The 15,101-nt window shown below is 40.1% G+C and overlaps 1 protein-coding gene across 6 annotated transcripts in view; it reads left to right on the forward strand.

Annotated features, from left to right (window-relative positions):
* The window catches only part of CPEB2 (cytoplasmic polyadenylation element binding protein 2), an 83,987-nt gene extending 73,704 nt beyond the window's left edge, over positions 1-10,283 (forward strand). For all 6 annotated transcript variants that reach the window (XM_044296705.1, XM_044296716.1, XM_044296727.1 and 3 more), the window contains 4 exons: positions 2,183-2,301; positions 3,081-3,195; positions 5,227-5,408; positions 6,438-10,283. In XM_044296705.1, the coding sequence (XP_044152640.1) occupies positions 2,183-2,301; positions 3,081-3,195; positions 5,227-5,408; positions 6,438-6,665 (644 nt within the window). In that variant the 3' untranslated portion in view covers positions 6,666-10,283. The remainder of the gene's footprint in view (positions 1-2,182; positions 2,302-3,080; positions 3,196-5,226; positions 5,409-6,437) is intronic.
* The last annotated feature ends 4,818 nt before the right edge of the window (positions 10,284-15,101 follow it).

A 15,101-nucleotide genomic window follows, 5' to 3' on the forward strand; every position in this document is an offset into this window, starting at 1 on the left:
CAGCACGGCCCATTCACATAAGATGGGTATCTCAGCCACAAATGGTTCAGTTGGGAGCATCTCTATAAGTAGCAGGACCTGCACTGATCTGCTAGACACCAGGGTTTACTTTCCTTTATAAGGTGCCCATAGTACTGTATTTCAGCTGGTGATATTGCGTCCACTCAGTGGCCTCTGGAGCCTATGGCACCACTCGAAGTTGAGCACCATATGCTAATTAGGACATCTAACTGCCTGATTGGTAAAGAGGCTTCACATATGTGCAGAGAGGAGTGGTGCCCCATGGCCCGTCAGCCAGTTAGCATATGGCGCATGATCTTGACTGGCACTTATAAAAGGAGGTGCCTGGTTGGAGCACTCTTTTAGTCACATGACTATGAGCCACCTATGGATATTGCCGATTGAAGACGTTTTCCAAGACTGTAATATCGATGGCCTATCTGATTAGTAAGGTCCTGAGGATCTGATCAGTGGAGGTCCAGCTCCTAGCACCTGCAGTAGATAGATGAAGGATGCACCGCAATCCCCTTCGGCGTTTCATTACATTTAGTTGTGGCTGTGCCTGCTACTGCGCAACATCAGTCTCGAAAGCTGCAGTACCAGAAAGGGCTGTTTCACACGAGCGGATGCCATGCGTGTCATCCGCTGCGTGAAAGAGAGACGCACTCCGGACAGCAGAGACACGGAGCATTAACATGATTGACCACAGTGACAACTTTATCTCACTGTGATTTTGTAGTAAAAAGATCAGAGAGGCACGGAGCATTATCAATCATGTGAATGCTCCGTGTCCCTGCTGTCCAGAGCCCAGCTTGGCTGTCATTTACTCTGCGGATGACACGCACGGGATCCGCTCCTGTGAAAGAGCCCATACAGCCACTACCCAATGTAAGGCGCTGTGCCTAATAAACAATAAGGTGGACGCCATCTACTGCGAGGAATCAGTCCTCCACTGATCAGATATTGATGGCCTATCCTACAGATATCTGTCAGTGGGTACCTACTTCTTGTAGTAAGTATACTTTATTTGCCAAGGGTTATGCTACTTACTTTAACTTGTCATCAATTCTTACAAATTCAGAAATCAAGTGCTCGTATATTTCTGATGCCTCCATCTAAAACGCTTCCTATACCAGAATGGTTAATGATGTCATCAGCCAGCATTTTAGTAAAGATGATGTCATCAGCCAGCATTTTAGTAAAGATGTCATTTCTGTGGGCACAGCTTCTTATTACTCTTCTGGCCTAAAAGGATGTTCAGGCCTTCTAAAGGCAAATACTTTATCAGGAGGAGAGCCTTACTCGGAGCCAGGTCATGCTCACAAAGCCATTGTCTCTGGTTTCAAGCTGGTGTTTTGCATCCAGGAGCCTTCTCCTGCTGGTGCAGTTGTGTGACTATTTGACTAATCCCCGGCCGCCCGGAGGTGACTGACTTGCGGCTTATTTTAGCCATTTCAGTTTATAAATAACAGATCCCTGTGGCCTTTTGAGGCTAGGGGACAGCTGCCGGATCTGCCTCAGGATCTCATTCACACGCCATGGCCTGAATTTACAATACAAAGCCAGCTCAGCTACAGCTATTGTTCTCAGCCATGTCTCCTGTGTGGTGGATGTGGTAATTATGGGCACCGTCAATACAAATTATATGGTAGAAAATATTAGATGGACAGACCACCATACTGCTGTAGGTGAGGGTGAGGGCCTCATGCCGACAGTCACAGCCACTTCCTGCAGCCACCACTAGGTGGAGCTCATTACCTAGAGCATTTAACACCATGGAGTCATGTAGTAGCTGTGTAAATCCATCTGCTGTGAGCTCCCCCTAGTGGTGGCTTTAGGTACCAGAGTTTTAACTTCTTATTTGTACTGTGCCATGTTGTCAAGGCAAGCAGGGGATTTGGAGCTTGCAAAACTGAACTATGTACAACAAAATTATAGCAGACATTAGTACTTGGAAGGGTGTTTATGGTGACTATAAATATATATTGTGTGTGTATATATAATATAATATATATATATATATATATATATTAATTTTTTTAAAGCTACATTTTATTACTTGTAAATGTAATACATACAAGTGCATTATACACTATAAAACTGAAATATCTCATGTTTGTAATATGTTACCTGTGGTTGCTATTTTCTCAATATATATGTTTTTTATGTGTTTTTGCTGCAGGTTATGCATTTCTTCTTTTTCAAGAAGAAAGCTCAGTTCAAGCACTCATTGAAGCCTGCATCGAAGAAGATTCCAAACTTTATCTGTGCGTTTCTAGCCCCACCATCAAGGACAAGCCAGTAAGTAGACAATGATATTCTCCAGGCACTGGATGGAACATATCACACATCGTATTACCCAGGGGACCTGGATAAAACAAATCCCCAGAAAGCTTAGTGCTCAGTATTGATGGATCGTATTTGCACATTGGCCGTCTCCTTCTTGTTTGTTGGTTTGATTTACACAAATGGTTGTCAGAGGATGGGGAATGTAACGGTTATATCTACAAGCTTTGGTGCTAGCAGAGTTTATACTAGGACATTTATGGTGTATCTACAGAATGTCTATGCTGGGAATACCCCTTTAAGGCAATGCATACATTGTGCAGCTATCTTAGGTTAATATATGCATTGTTTGACTATATAAAGTCAATATACACATTGGAGGAGATGTATTAAAACTGGTGTAAAGGAAAACTGGCTTGGCTGCCCCCAGCAACTAATCAGAATCCACCTTTCATTTTTCAGAGCTCCTTTGAAAAATGAGAGGTGGAATCTGATTGGTTGCTGTGGGCAACTAAGCCTGTTTTCCTTTGCACCATTTTTGATAAATCTGCCCCATTGTGTAAGTTTTAAAGGGGTTGTCCAAGAGTTCAAAACAGCAAAAACACCCACAGAGCTCACCTCTTTTGTTCTTCACATATGTGCCACCTGCCATGTTTGTTCTCACGGACAACCTCTTTTTAACATTATTCACACAAAATCTCAGAGACACAGAGAGAGCAGTGAGAAGTGCCAGCTTATGTATGTTTGTCCAGGGTTACAGGTTTAGTAAGTAATTTTATCATTTCTGTAAAAAGGTTCAAATTCGCCCCTGGAATTTGAGTGACAGCGACTTTGTGATGGATGGGTCCCAGCCGCTTGATCCCCGGAAAACAATATTTGTAGGAGGAGTCCCCAGACCACTGCGAGCAGGTAAAATGTTATCAATATCGCTTTTTCCATGCCATGGTCTCCATCCTTTGCTTCTCCAGTGGTTTAAAAGCTCCCGGCGGCTGTCCATACATGCTGGGAGTTGTCACTGCAGAGGCTGATGGGCTGCAGGTTGTAGACCACCTGCATATCTTAAAGGGATTATCCTGGAAATGATAATGAGGGCTTATCCTCAGGACAGGTCATCACTATCACATCGGCGGGGGTCCAAGTCTCGGCACCCCTGCTTATCAGCTCTTGCAGGGAGCTGCTGCACCCATCGAAGCGCTGATGAGCGATGCAGGCTCCCGGCAGCTTTCCAAGGACAGCGCCGCACATCGTATAGTGGCAGTGCTTGGTATTGTAGCTCAGCCCCGATTGACTTGAATAGGGCTGAGCTGCAACTAGGCCATGTGACTGATATATGGTGACGTCACATGGCCTAGGAAGAGGTGGGGGAAGATTGGCAGGGGTCTGGGGTGTGGCACCCCCTGCAGATCTGATACTGCTGACCTATCCTGAGAATATCTTAAATATAAATATATTTTCCTGGATAACCCCTTTCAGATGATAATCTTTTCGGTATGGTTAGTGACTCCACTGGGATACAATAGTTTAACGGTGCATTTTAGTCCAGAAACGTGTTCGGCATAGGTTTTTTTCTTTTTGTATCTGAGAGAGAACCCTATTTCCATGGTGCTCATCAATCTGGGAAGAAGAGCTGCATTATGGTAGCAATTTCTATATTCGTGATCTGTCTGCTTCCACCCACTCACTCTCTAAACATAGACATTATACAGTGTGACATTAATATGTTAAATTCTGTTGTAAAAGTTTTTTTTTACGCTTTTATACATTTACCAGACAGGAGGCAGGTTTATAAAACATAGAAAAACTCATTCTATTAAAGGTGTTCCCTTTGTTCCAGTACAGCAGGACCGCCCCTTTAAAGGGGTTATCCAGGAATGGATAATAATGACCTAGCCCCATCATTATCATATTGGCGGAGAAATAAGTCCTGCTACCCCTGCCGATCAGCTGTTTGAAGGAGCTGTGGAGCTCCAGTAATCGCTTTGGCCACCTGGCAGCTTACCAAGCACAGCGCCATGCTAGGCGATGTGGCTTAGGGCTCATCCGGACGACCGCATATTCGTGTCCGCATCCATTCCGCAATTTTGCGGAACGGATGCGGACCTATTCATTTTGATATTGCTCCAAAATATGCGGACAGCACACCGTTCCGTGGCCCCACAATTGCGGACAAGAATAGGCATTTCTATCTATCATAGGGCTGGCCGTGCCATTCCCCAAAAGCGGAACACACATGGCAGATATCTGTGTTTTGTGGATCCGCAAATTAGATCTGGTTGTCTGAATGATCCCTTAGGATGAGACTGCGATGCACACAGAGTGCCCGGCCATTTCTAACAACTGATCGGGGGGCTCCTGGGTGTGAGACCCTGCAGATCTGATACTAGGGATAGGTGATCAATATCGATTCTCAGATAACGCCTTTAAGACAAAAAAGGTAAGACACCCTATTAAGGATCTCAATCTCCACATCTTTGTCAGAGTGGAGAGAATATACAGAGAGCGTCCCTCCTTCTAGAATACCAGACCAGTCCTTATATTGCATAGATTTCATTAAGAACTGTGTAATACTTCATTTTACTATTGGTGGTGCTGCAGTGAAATTGAACACTCGAAGCCAAGTTCCCCACAGATAACAGCTTTGGGGCACCCTGTCTTCAGTTTGATTGGGGAAACCTTTTAATAAAAAAGGAATTGTTCAAAGCATTATGGGAAATATGGAATCCAGAAAGGGTACTTACTGTACCAGCATTTAAATCTGCAAAATTGGGACATGTAACCCCCACCCCTAGGAATAATCCTAAAACGGGCCCTTTTGGGAGAATTTTTTATTTATTTATAGTCCAGTTGATGGAATAGTTCCAGCAAAATCAGGACTGTCAGCAGAAGAGAGAGAGTCACTTTCAGTTCTGGCTATTAATCAGTTTATTCTTATTCCTATAGTGGAACTGGCTATGATTATGGATCGTCTCTACGGGGGAGTTTGCTATGCCGGAATTGATACCGATCCAGAATTGAAGTATCCGAAAGGTGCCGGACGTGTTGCATTCTCCAATCAACAGAGCTACATCGCAGCCATCAGTGCTCGATTTGTGCAACTTCAGCATGGCGATATTGATAAAAGGGTAAGTGCTTGATTGTTAACCTGCATTTAGTCATGTCATAGATCCAGGGTTATTGACCCTTCTTCTTTTGCAGTCTGTGAACAGTTAGTCATTAGTGGTCACTGCCACGGAAATTCAATTTTACATGGTGGCTATTCAGATATATGGTTGTCTGTGTAATACTCGGACGGCTCATGTACTCCAGGGCAGATTTCTATTAGATCTCTACTAAAGGAGTTGTCCTAGGTTAGAAAAACATGTTTTTCCTAGAATGGCGTTCACAGCTTATGTTTCCTTGTCCCTTAAAATATGTAAAGACATTTTGACATAGCTGAGAGAATAAGGGTTTACTTGCTGCCGCTTCACTCCTCTAAAATCTAACTACCACAGTTTGTCCTACTTAGTGTCCAGCCCATGTCCGGTGTAAATGCTGCTGTCAGTGAGGCCATGTCCAGTGTAAATGCTGCTGTCAGTGAGGCCATGTCCAGTGTAAATGCTAAATGTAAAACAGACAGACAGCAGCTTCGGGGGAACTCTGACACAGTAACTCACCAATTAAGTGGATAGGAGGCCCACATGAATCCACTTCTGGTTGTAGGGAGGGATGAAGGACTGCTGCGCATTCCCCTTCTCCTCCCATCTCTTTTTACTTCAGAGCACCATGGACATGCAGGTCTCCTCTCCTGTGAAGAGGTAGCATTGCTGTGTAGTGCTGCCACCTACTGGCCGCCGCCACAGTTTTCTCTCCTTCATAATAGGAAAGGTGATTACAGCGCTGTACTTCTCTTCACTCCAGCCCCCATACAGTGCTAGGAATCAGCAGACTGCAGGTACAGCAGCTGTTCTCTCCTATTTGGGTCATAGTACAGCCTCCACTGTGATATCTGCAGGTTCGGAAGGAGCATCAGTCCAAACCTGCAGATCTGGTGGTGGAGGCCCTGGGGCGCTTGCCCTGGGCGCCATCCCTTTTAATCCAGCCCTGAATGGAGGAGAACTGTTGCTTTTGGATCATTGAATAAAGTCAGAATTATGTCCATCTTCTGATTACAGGTGGAGGTGAAGCCATACGTCTTGGATGACCAGATGTGCGATGAATGCCAGGGAGCCCGTTGCAGTGGAAAATTTGCTCCGTTTTTTTGTGCCAATGTCACATGCCTGCAGTATTACTGTGAGTTTTGTTGGGCGAACATCCACTCTCGCGCCGGGCGGGAATTCCATAAGCCACTGGTGAAGGAAGGAGCCGACCGGCCTCGTCAGATCCACTTCCGCTGGAACTAGACATCGCTTGTCTACCACTCACTGAGAGAAGGGTGCATGCGGCTTACTGTGTTTAAAGATACTGACCTGCAGAAGAAATAAGTGCATTCTTCTGCTTCTCACCCCAGTCCTCTACACGTGCATCTGTATCAGCAGCCAAAACACTAAAAGCCTCTTGTTTTTTCACCAAAACCCCACATCTCAGGCTTACTAATTCTTTGTGATATTTTCATGTTAATTTTTTTTTTTATATATATTTTTTTCAAAGTTCTTTTTATATGTAATGCTGAAATTAGATATGGGAATGTTCTGCATAGGGGCAACACAGTCTGCTGCTATATAAATATATATATCTATATAGATGAAGTGTGCACTTATTTCTAGACATGGATTTTTAACTTAAAAATCAGCCCCAGTTATTTACCAAAGGTAGCAATTAATAGTGAAAAACAAAAAATGGAAAATGTCTGCTACTAAAAGATTATTTTTATTGTTGATATTTTAAGTGTGTATGTAAATTTTAAAAAAAATATAGGGTTGATTTTTTTTGCTCTCCATTTTGACTTGCAAGAAATAATACCTCAGATAATCTGATTTTTATTAGCTATTTTTAATCATAAGCTGTATTAGCTTTGCTGCTACATAGGTGTTGTGTGTAATGCCACCTATTTATACAGGATTGAAAAGTTTTCAAAATCTGCATCGCAGAAAATAAAAAAGGCAGGCAGCACAATATGGCCGAAACTGCCATAGTTTTAGAATGTGAAATATGCATGTTTACCTACCTGTCTACACCATATGCATGCACTGGAACTATTAACTAACCACAAATACGGTATTGCAGATATAGAAAAAAAAAAATATATAAAAAAATAAAATAAAATAAAAAGCTCTTTTGAAACTAGGTACAGTAGCATGAGCAAAATGACAAAATTTTGTAAGAAAAAAAAAAGCATACTTGCATGAATTGTGACTCAAGTAAAACAGATGTCCTTAAATGTGTACAATATAAAAAAAAAAATGTTTTAGAATAGTAAGTGCAGCCATTTTGTGTCCTGGTCAGTAGTGGACATCAATTTACAAGGATTGGGTGTAATATTGTAATCCCCGTGCAATAGTCGTGGTGTGTGATTCTGAATCTTGTGACGTGAAGTAGCATAGAGGGAAAAAAAAACTGGAAAAATTTGAAATTTTATTCAAAAATAATTTTCTCTGCCCAATTAAAAAAAAAAATTCACGAATTTTAAAACTTTCTTTTATCTCAAAAACATAAGACCAAAGATGGCCAGCACACTTGTAATCAGCCACCAAATGTATAACCCACAAGCTACGTATTGACGCCTACTAGTTAGAAATAATATTACTATTAATAATAGAAAATGAATGCTTGACGCTTTAGATGAAAGTCAAAATGGAGATGGTATATCGCAGACGGCTAGTTGCATAACAATGCCCCTTCTACCTTCAAGACAACAGTGACGCGTGGCTAAAGTTGAATTTTGTAATTGATTCCCCTGTACACTTTTTTTTTATATATATTTTATTAAGGCTGCTATTTTTTTCTATTATTTTTCATAAAAATATATCTATTTATTTAAAAGGAAATTAATTTTGGCTAGGAAAAAAATATTTACAATATTTTAAATTAGGCCACGGGGTAATGCAACTAGCCCAAATTTTTTTTAAATCAGTACAAAAAGGCAATTTATATTTAATCCACAAAATACCAATTTTAACACAGAATTGAAAAGAAAAAAAAAAAGGGATTTTCCTGGTAAAATCCATGGGACAATCTTCTGTGTACGAAAAAAAAATTGTGTTCCTACCGGTTGTCAACAGCGTGCTTTTTTTGTACTGTACAACATGTGACTTGTCTCACTTTGCTGTTATGTGGTTGTAGTTCACGTTTTAAATGTTTGAAAATTGTTGCTGTTCCGAAGAGTACTTCTCTCTAATTTATTTATGTACCCTTAATCGTAACTTAATATGATCTGTCCTGTTCCCCAGGTCTTCAACTCTTAATAGTATTTACTCAATCTTCACCCTTCTTTCCACCTATACCCCCTCAAACAATCCCAGTTTTATTATGCACTATATTTTATATTTCTGAAAGAAACCTTTGACAGTCGGCTGTTTTTGGAACACGCTTGTTTTAATTCACATCTCGTTTTTGCAATACCTCGATTATTTGCTTTTACAAGGAGAAAAAAAAAAAGTTTCCATCAATCTTAATGAATTAAAATTTTTAGAGAGGTGAAAACGCAAAAATAAAGTTGAAACTGTCAGGTGAGGTTTTTATTTTTTTTTATTTTTTTTTAGCCAAATATTTGAAAATTAAATTCCTCAAAATGAAAATTAAAGGGAAAGATTGGCAAGAAAAGTCCTTTATATTATACGTCATTTCACTTCTGTGTGAGGCGGCCCTTGCTGCTTCTAGTTCCAATCCTGCTTTTTGTGTGTGTGTGTACTTATGTGTAGTAAATTCTTATTTTCTAATTGTTGAACACTGTATTGGATTTTTTATAAATCATATTTATTTTACTATTTTTGTAGAAGAATGCTAGTTGATTTTGATTGTATTTTTATATTTTTAAAGCTTCTCTTTTGTTTCCCCAATGTGCATATTGCTGCCCAAGTGTATGACTATGGAGGAAAAAAAAACTTTAAAATCCACACTTTTTGTTAAGAAGGAAACATTTAGCATTTATATATTTGTGTATGGACAACACTTGATATTGTATCCCTGTTGCATCTGGCTGCACAAAGCCTCTCCTCAAAGATGCTAGAAAACTTGAATATAACACATTTTGGAAGGCTGACTAACCTCGATTCTGTGTTGTGATGTGCAATACTGTTTCTAATATTTGTATAAAAACAGTGTAAACCTTTTTAATGCAAATTTATTTTTTTCATTGCATATTTTGCAGATTTTATCCACAGTGTCATTTTTTACTGTCAGAAAAGATACCCCTTTTGTCATTGCAACTATTTTTTAAAATCCAGAAATCTTTGTACTGATGTAAATGATTGTAGTTATTTTGGATAGTGTTTTGCTAACAAAAGGAGAGACTTTTTCATGCATATTTCTATTTTGTTGTTTTTTTTTGTTTGTTTTTCTTTTTGGTTTTTTAGAAGTAATATTCTTGTCATTAATATCATTTTGTATTTTTATGTGGGAAAAATATAATTTTATGACGCTAATTGCTAAAAGTTTTATTTTATTTTGAATTATTTTTGGAGCTGAAATCTTTGTACTATTAAAGCAACTAGTTTCTAATTCAGAGTTTCTGTATAGAATGGCACAAGTGGCTTACGGAGTGTTTGGATTGTAATTATTAAAGGTTCTTTGATATGCAAATTTAGTTGATTTCTATTTTATTTTTGGGTATTCTGTATAATTAAGAGCCCATGCTTAAGGACACTAGGTGATTGCCTTCAGCTTGAATTTTTATTTTTTATTTTTACGATATTTTAGTTAAAAATTTTACTGTTATCTTCCAGGTGTCTAAATCTCCAGTCTGTCTGTTGTACTGGTAATTTAACTCTGTAATGAAATAGTTTGCTGCCAACTATTTATATTAAGTAATTTTTAAATATTTGTAATATTGTTGACTGACTAATAAACTTAAGTTATTGGCATGTCTTCTTTTATTGTCTCGTTATTGCTTCTTATTATTTTCTTCACCATACTGATGTCGTCTTGGATATTTCTGGAGTACTTGTCACTATTGATTATTGTGTTTGTTAGGTAACCATATGGCACTTACTAATATAACCTTTGTAGATATTCTGCAGCTTTCTGTATTTAATAAGGTATGCCCCTTTGTTGGTCAAGTGTTTTGTGCTGTCCACACATAGATCCTGTCCATAAAATGGCTGATGATGATGGGTCGTGTGACCAATCAACCCACATCCATTCATATAAACTGGACCTGCCATCTGCACTTGCAGTGTTGGGAGTTTAGCACAGGTGCAGTGTATATGAACGGAGGAACCTGAGTGATGTGTCTGGTCTCATGACCCTCCATTAGCAGCCATCTTATGGACCGGGCCTCTGTACGGACAGCACAGAAGGGGGCATGGCTTATGAAATATAGCAGACGGCACAGAAAATGAACAAAGGCTATATTAGTAAGTGCCATATAGTCACCTTACATACACATTGGTCAACAGTAGCCAGAAAGTGGCCCACCCCTTTACAAAGATTCTGATTTAGGCCTCATGCACATGACTCTGTCCGTTTTGTGGTCTACAAATTGTGGATTTGCTAAAAAAAAAAAATTTGATATTTTTTTTAACAGACCCTTTGACTTCAGTTGGTCCATGGTCACCATATTGTACACATCGTATATATATATTTGTGGAAAGCACACAGATGCTCCATGTGCTTACTGCATCCATAGGCCCGTTCCGTAAAAAAAAAAATATTTGAACTTGTCCATGTTTTACGGCCAAGTATAGAACCTCTTGAAAATGCAACACAGATGGTATCCATATTTTGCACGCACAATTTTTAGAGGTAGAAAAATGACTTAATATGCAAATTCTGTTTTAAAACGCTAAGAGAGGGTTTAGGCCTGTATTAATCCAGCAGATAAGGCCGACGATTGTCGGGAAGGAAGTGTTCCTACCCAAACATTGCCTGCTCGACAGTGGAGGTGAAGGGCTGCATGTACATGCAGCGATCACATCCACCATATGAGGACGAGAGGTCGATATTGAGATCGCTCGTCCTCATGGCTACATTGTTTCAGCAGATCTCTGATAAGACAGCACGGCCTGCTGCCCAGAAACGATCATTTTTAGCCTGCACAAACGACAGTTTCATCCAATGAACAAGTGTTTCACTCGTTCATCAGGTGATCGGCTGCACCTTTACACGGGTGATTGTCGGGAACGAGCGTTCACAGGAACGTTTGTTTCCGATAATCTGCTCTATGATTGCACCATGTAAATTCATCTTAAACCTAGTAAACGAAAACTAGTAAACAAACTACTAAACCTAGTAAACGAAACCTAGTAAACGAACTACTAAATCTAGTAAACGAAATATAGTTGCCCTCACTGTTTCTCATCTGCAGCACTTTTTGCATGATCCTGACTAATGATGAGTGAAGCAAGCTTCGGATGCTATATCCGAAGTCGCTTTTTTTAAAACTTCGGATTAATGCTGTACGGAGATACGTCTCCTTACAGCATTAGAATGTATGGGCTCCGATGAGCCAAAGTTAGTTATTCGTGAAGTCACGCGAGACTCTGTTGAATAACTTCGGTAGTTGATTTTTAAAGAGGAAAACCACTTTAAAACTTAGAATCGAACCGAGCTTCAGTTCAGAGGTACCAGTCGGAACCAAAGTCAAGTTTAAAGTGGTTTTCCGCTTTAAAAATTAACTACCGAAGTTATTCAACGAAGTCTCGCACAACTTCGTGAATAACTGACTTCATTAATCCGAATTTTTCAACTAAGTCGCTTTGGATGTAGAATCCCAAGCTCGCTTCGCTCGTCACTAATCATGACACAAACCATGTTGTAGAAGACCTGCTGAGTGACACATTTTTATTTATTTTTTGTAACTTCTATTGACGGTACAGGTTGGAGGGTCCTGCTCCAGCCGCTTGTCATACAGGACAGTGAGGAGAAGGAGGTAGCCATGAGTTTCTGGGGCACGGATGTAGTTATTTCTTAGTTCAAAGCCTCATTCACACATCCATGTCTGTGATGTAATCTGTGATAAGATGGTTAGTGATTCATCTGTGAAGGATCAGTGTCCGTTTTTTGCTCTCCATGTGTCACCCGTGTTTCAGGGACACTGCACAGTTCAAAATTAATTTTCATTGCATCTCCTAGTGGTCCATGAAACTCAGATGGCATGTGTGAATGAGGCTTTACTGTAATATGAGACAAAATCAAAGGAAAGGAGGAATGCTGGGGTGTTCTTTTTGTTTTGTTTCTTTTCTTCCCTCTCCCTTCCTTTCTTTTGTGCTCAGCTGCAATATCTGGACTTCATGGGGTCCTACTAAGCTGTTCACCATACCATCCTAAAAATGGTCGCTATGTGCCAGTATTATGTGAATGCAGTCTTAGGCCAATTTCATATATGCTATTTTTGGTACATCTATTTCAGCCAGTACCTAATAGTAGAAATCAAAGAGTAGAAATTATTGTTTTTATGGGTTTTCTCCTGAACACAAAAAATGGATCAAAAGGTTTGCCACCTTTTATTCTTTTTTAGTGCAGCTTCCGTTCAGTGCTCATAATGTCATTCATATATATGTAAAAAAATGGGTTCGGTGGCTCACCTAATGGGCACAATGAAAATGGGTGCACACCTCACTGGAATCACCCGTCCCAAAGAAAGCAATAATAAATAAAAATGTGGAGGGGCACTCGCTAGATGGGAATATGGTAACAAAACAATTGCATAAAATAATTTATTATACTCTCTCTCTCTCTCTCTCTCTATATTAGTGCACAAATACTAAAATGACATAAAACCAGCAATTATACAACTTCACTCAAATGTTAAAATGATGTAACTAAATGGAATGAAAATCTTGCAGACCCCCGTAGAGCTCACAGGTCCGCAATCACCACATATATAATCACCACAAAAACACTGCTTGATGGTAGGATATTGCGGTATATTACTGTAGATATTGCACTTATTGTCTTATTGTGGTTGAGTGCACAAGCCTGCTATGTCCCATAAGTGGTATGGTAGACAGAATCCAGTTTAGTGAAAGCGGGTAAACAACAGCAGGATCGTAATCCTAAATGATGTATTTAATGGAGGGTATAATCCTCTTCTATTCAGGTACACGGTGTCTAATAAACAGTACTATATTGGTACATTACCGCTCCTGAGATCTCCGGTTGTCTGTTATGGGAGTTTGCTGCTCCTTGGTTTGGCTTACCCAGCGTGGCGTCCAGCGTGGTTTCTGAGTCAAACGTAGCGTCCCACGTGACTCTGCAGCCGCTTCCTGAAGTTAGTTTTCAGTTTCCTGGGTCCTAGATTCCCTCAGCCTCCGCTACCATTACCTTGAAGGTAAAGATATTAGCGGGAATGTTGCATCAAATGTCCATAAATAAATTCAAGAGCATAAAGTCTAATGTTCAGCACCAAATGCGTTTCAAGGTATACACCCCTTCATCAGTGGCTATAACATTAGACTACTTGTATGGGCTTTATATACCCCGAGATCTTTGGGATAATAGGGATTGTCAAAAATCCTGGAACCGGATTCAGTATTGTGTGAATAAATCTCAAGTTCATTTGCAACCCCTAATATATAAAAACTCCTAAGCATATATAATACATCTGCATAAATGATCATATATTAACTTCCAATTGCAAAACCATAAAATTTCAAAAACCGCATATAAAATGCATAAAAACCGCATAAAAGACCAATGAGTAAATATATAGATATACATTAATACATTATATCTAAATCCATATTTGCGGTTTTTTTCAATTTTATTTAAAAAACTTGTCTGGGCACCTTACTGTCTCATTTGCATATCAAATAAACTGGATTTTCAGAGGATAAAAACATCTATTGCTGGAACAAAGGCACATCTGGAAATAAGGTACTAAGTGCTATTAGGCCATGGCTTTACTGCAATAGCGATTATCATGGTGACAGATTTCCTTTAAAGCTCTCCTACAGCAGTGAAGTTAAATGGCTGGGTTGTTATGGAAACCTGGAGTAAAACTGTATGTGGAGGACCTGCGAGCTTCTATTGGCACATAAGGGTCATGTGACCAAGCTTCCAGTGGCTAATGCATTTTTTTTAACGAATATCTTAGGAACGGTACGTCCTAGAGAGCTGAGACCTGGTCCAAAACCTTCCCGGACACCTGATGTACCTGTGTGCCAAATTTTGTGATTGTAAATGCGACGGTGCGGATTCCTTTAGCGGACATACACACACATACACTCAGCTTTATATATTAGATTGTAGGAAGGCAGAAGGAACCATCGTTGATGGTAGATACGTGTCACCGAGGTTCCTGGCCTCGGTGAAGTAGGAGCCAGTATTTTCAGATGTCAGTGGAAGTAGGTGGTTGACACTTTGTTTATTTAGTATAGCTGTGAATAGCTAATCCTGGACGGCTCTTACTGGGAGTAGTTATAGTGCTGGGTGGGTGACTACTCCCCACTTTCAAGGCCAGGTTTTGACTGGCCTACAAAAAAAAAAGCCAGCAGTGTCAGGTGGGGTGAGCTCTGTGGAGGGCTGTGTGGGAACAGAGTCTGAGCTGAGTTGCTGTGCTTGAAAGACTGAGGACAAAGCGAAATCCACATACACCCCGTGGGGTTACTGTACTGTGCTAAACCATACCTGTGTTGTGCTATAGATACGGGACTTCATTGTTTCTCTGAGGCCGGCTGGAGCAAGCTGTTTACTGCCTTATTGTTTTGTCAAGAATAAAAGACAATCGTTGCTTTGCTTTC

The sequence above is a fragment of the Bufo gargarizans genome, chromosome 1 (assembly GCF_014858855.1).
Source record: "Bufo gargarizans isolate SCDJY-AF-19 chromosome 1, ASM1485885v1, whole genome shotgun sequence".
NCBI classification, from domain to species: domain Eukaryota; kingdom Metazoa; phylum Chordata; class Amphibia; order Anura; family Bufonidae; genus Bufo; species Bufo gargarizans.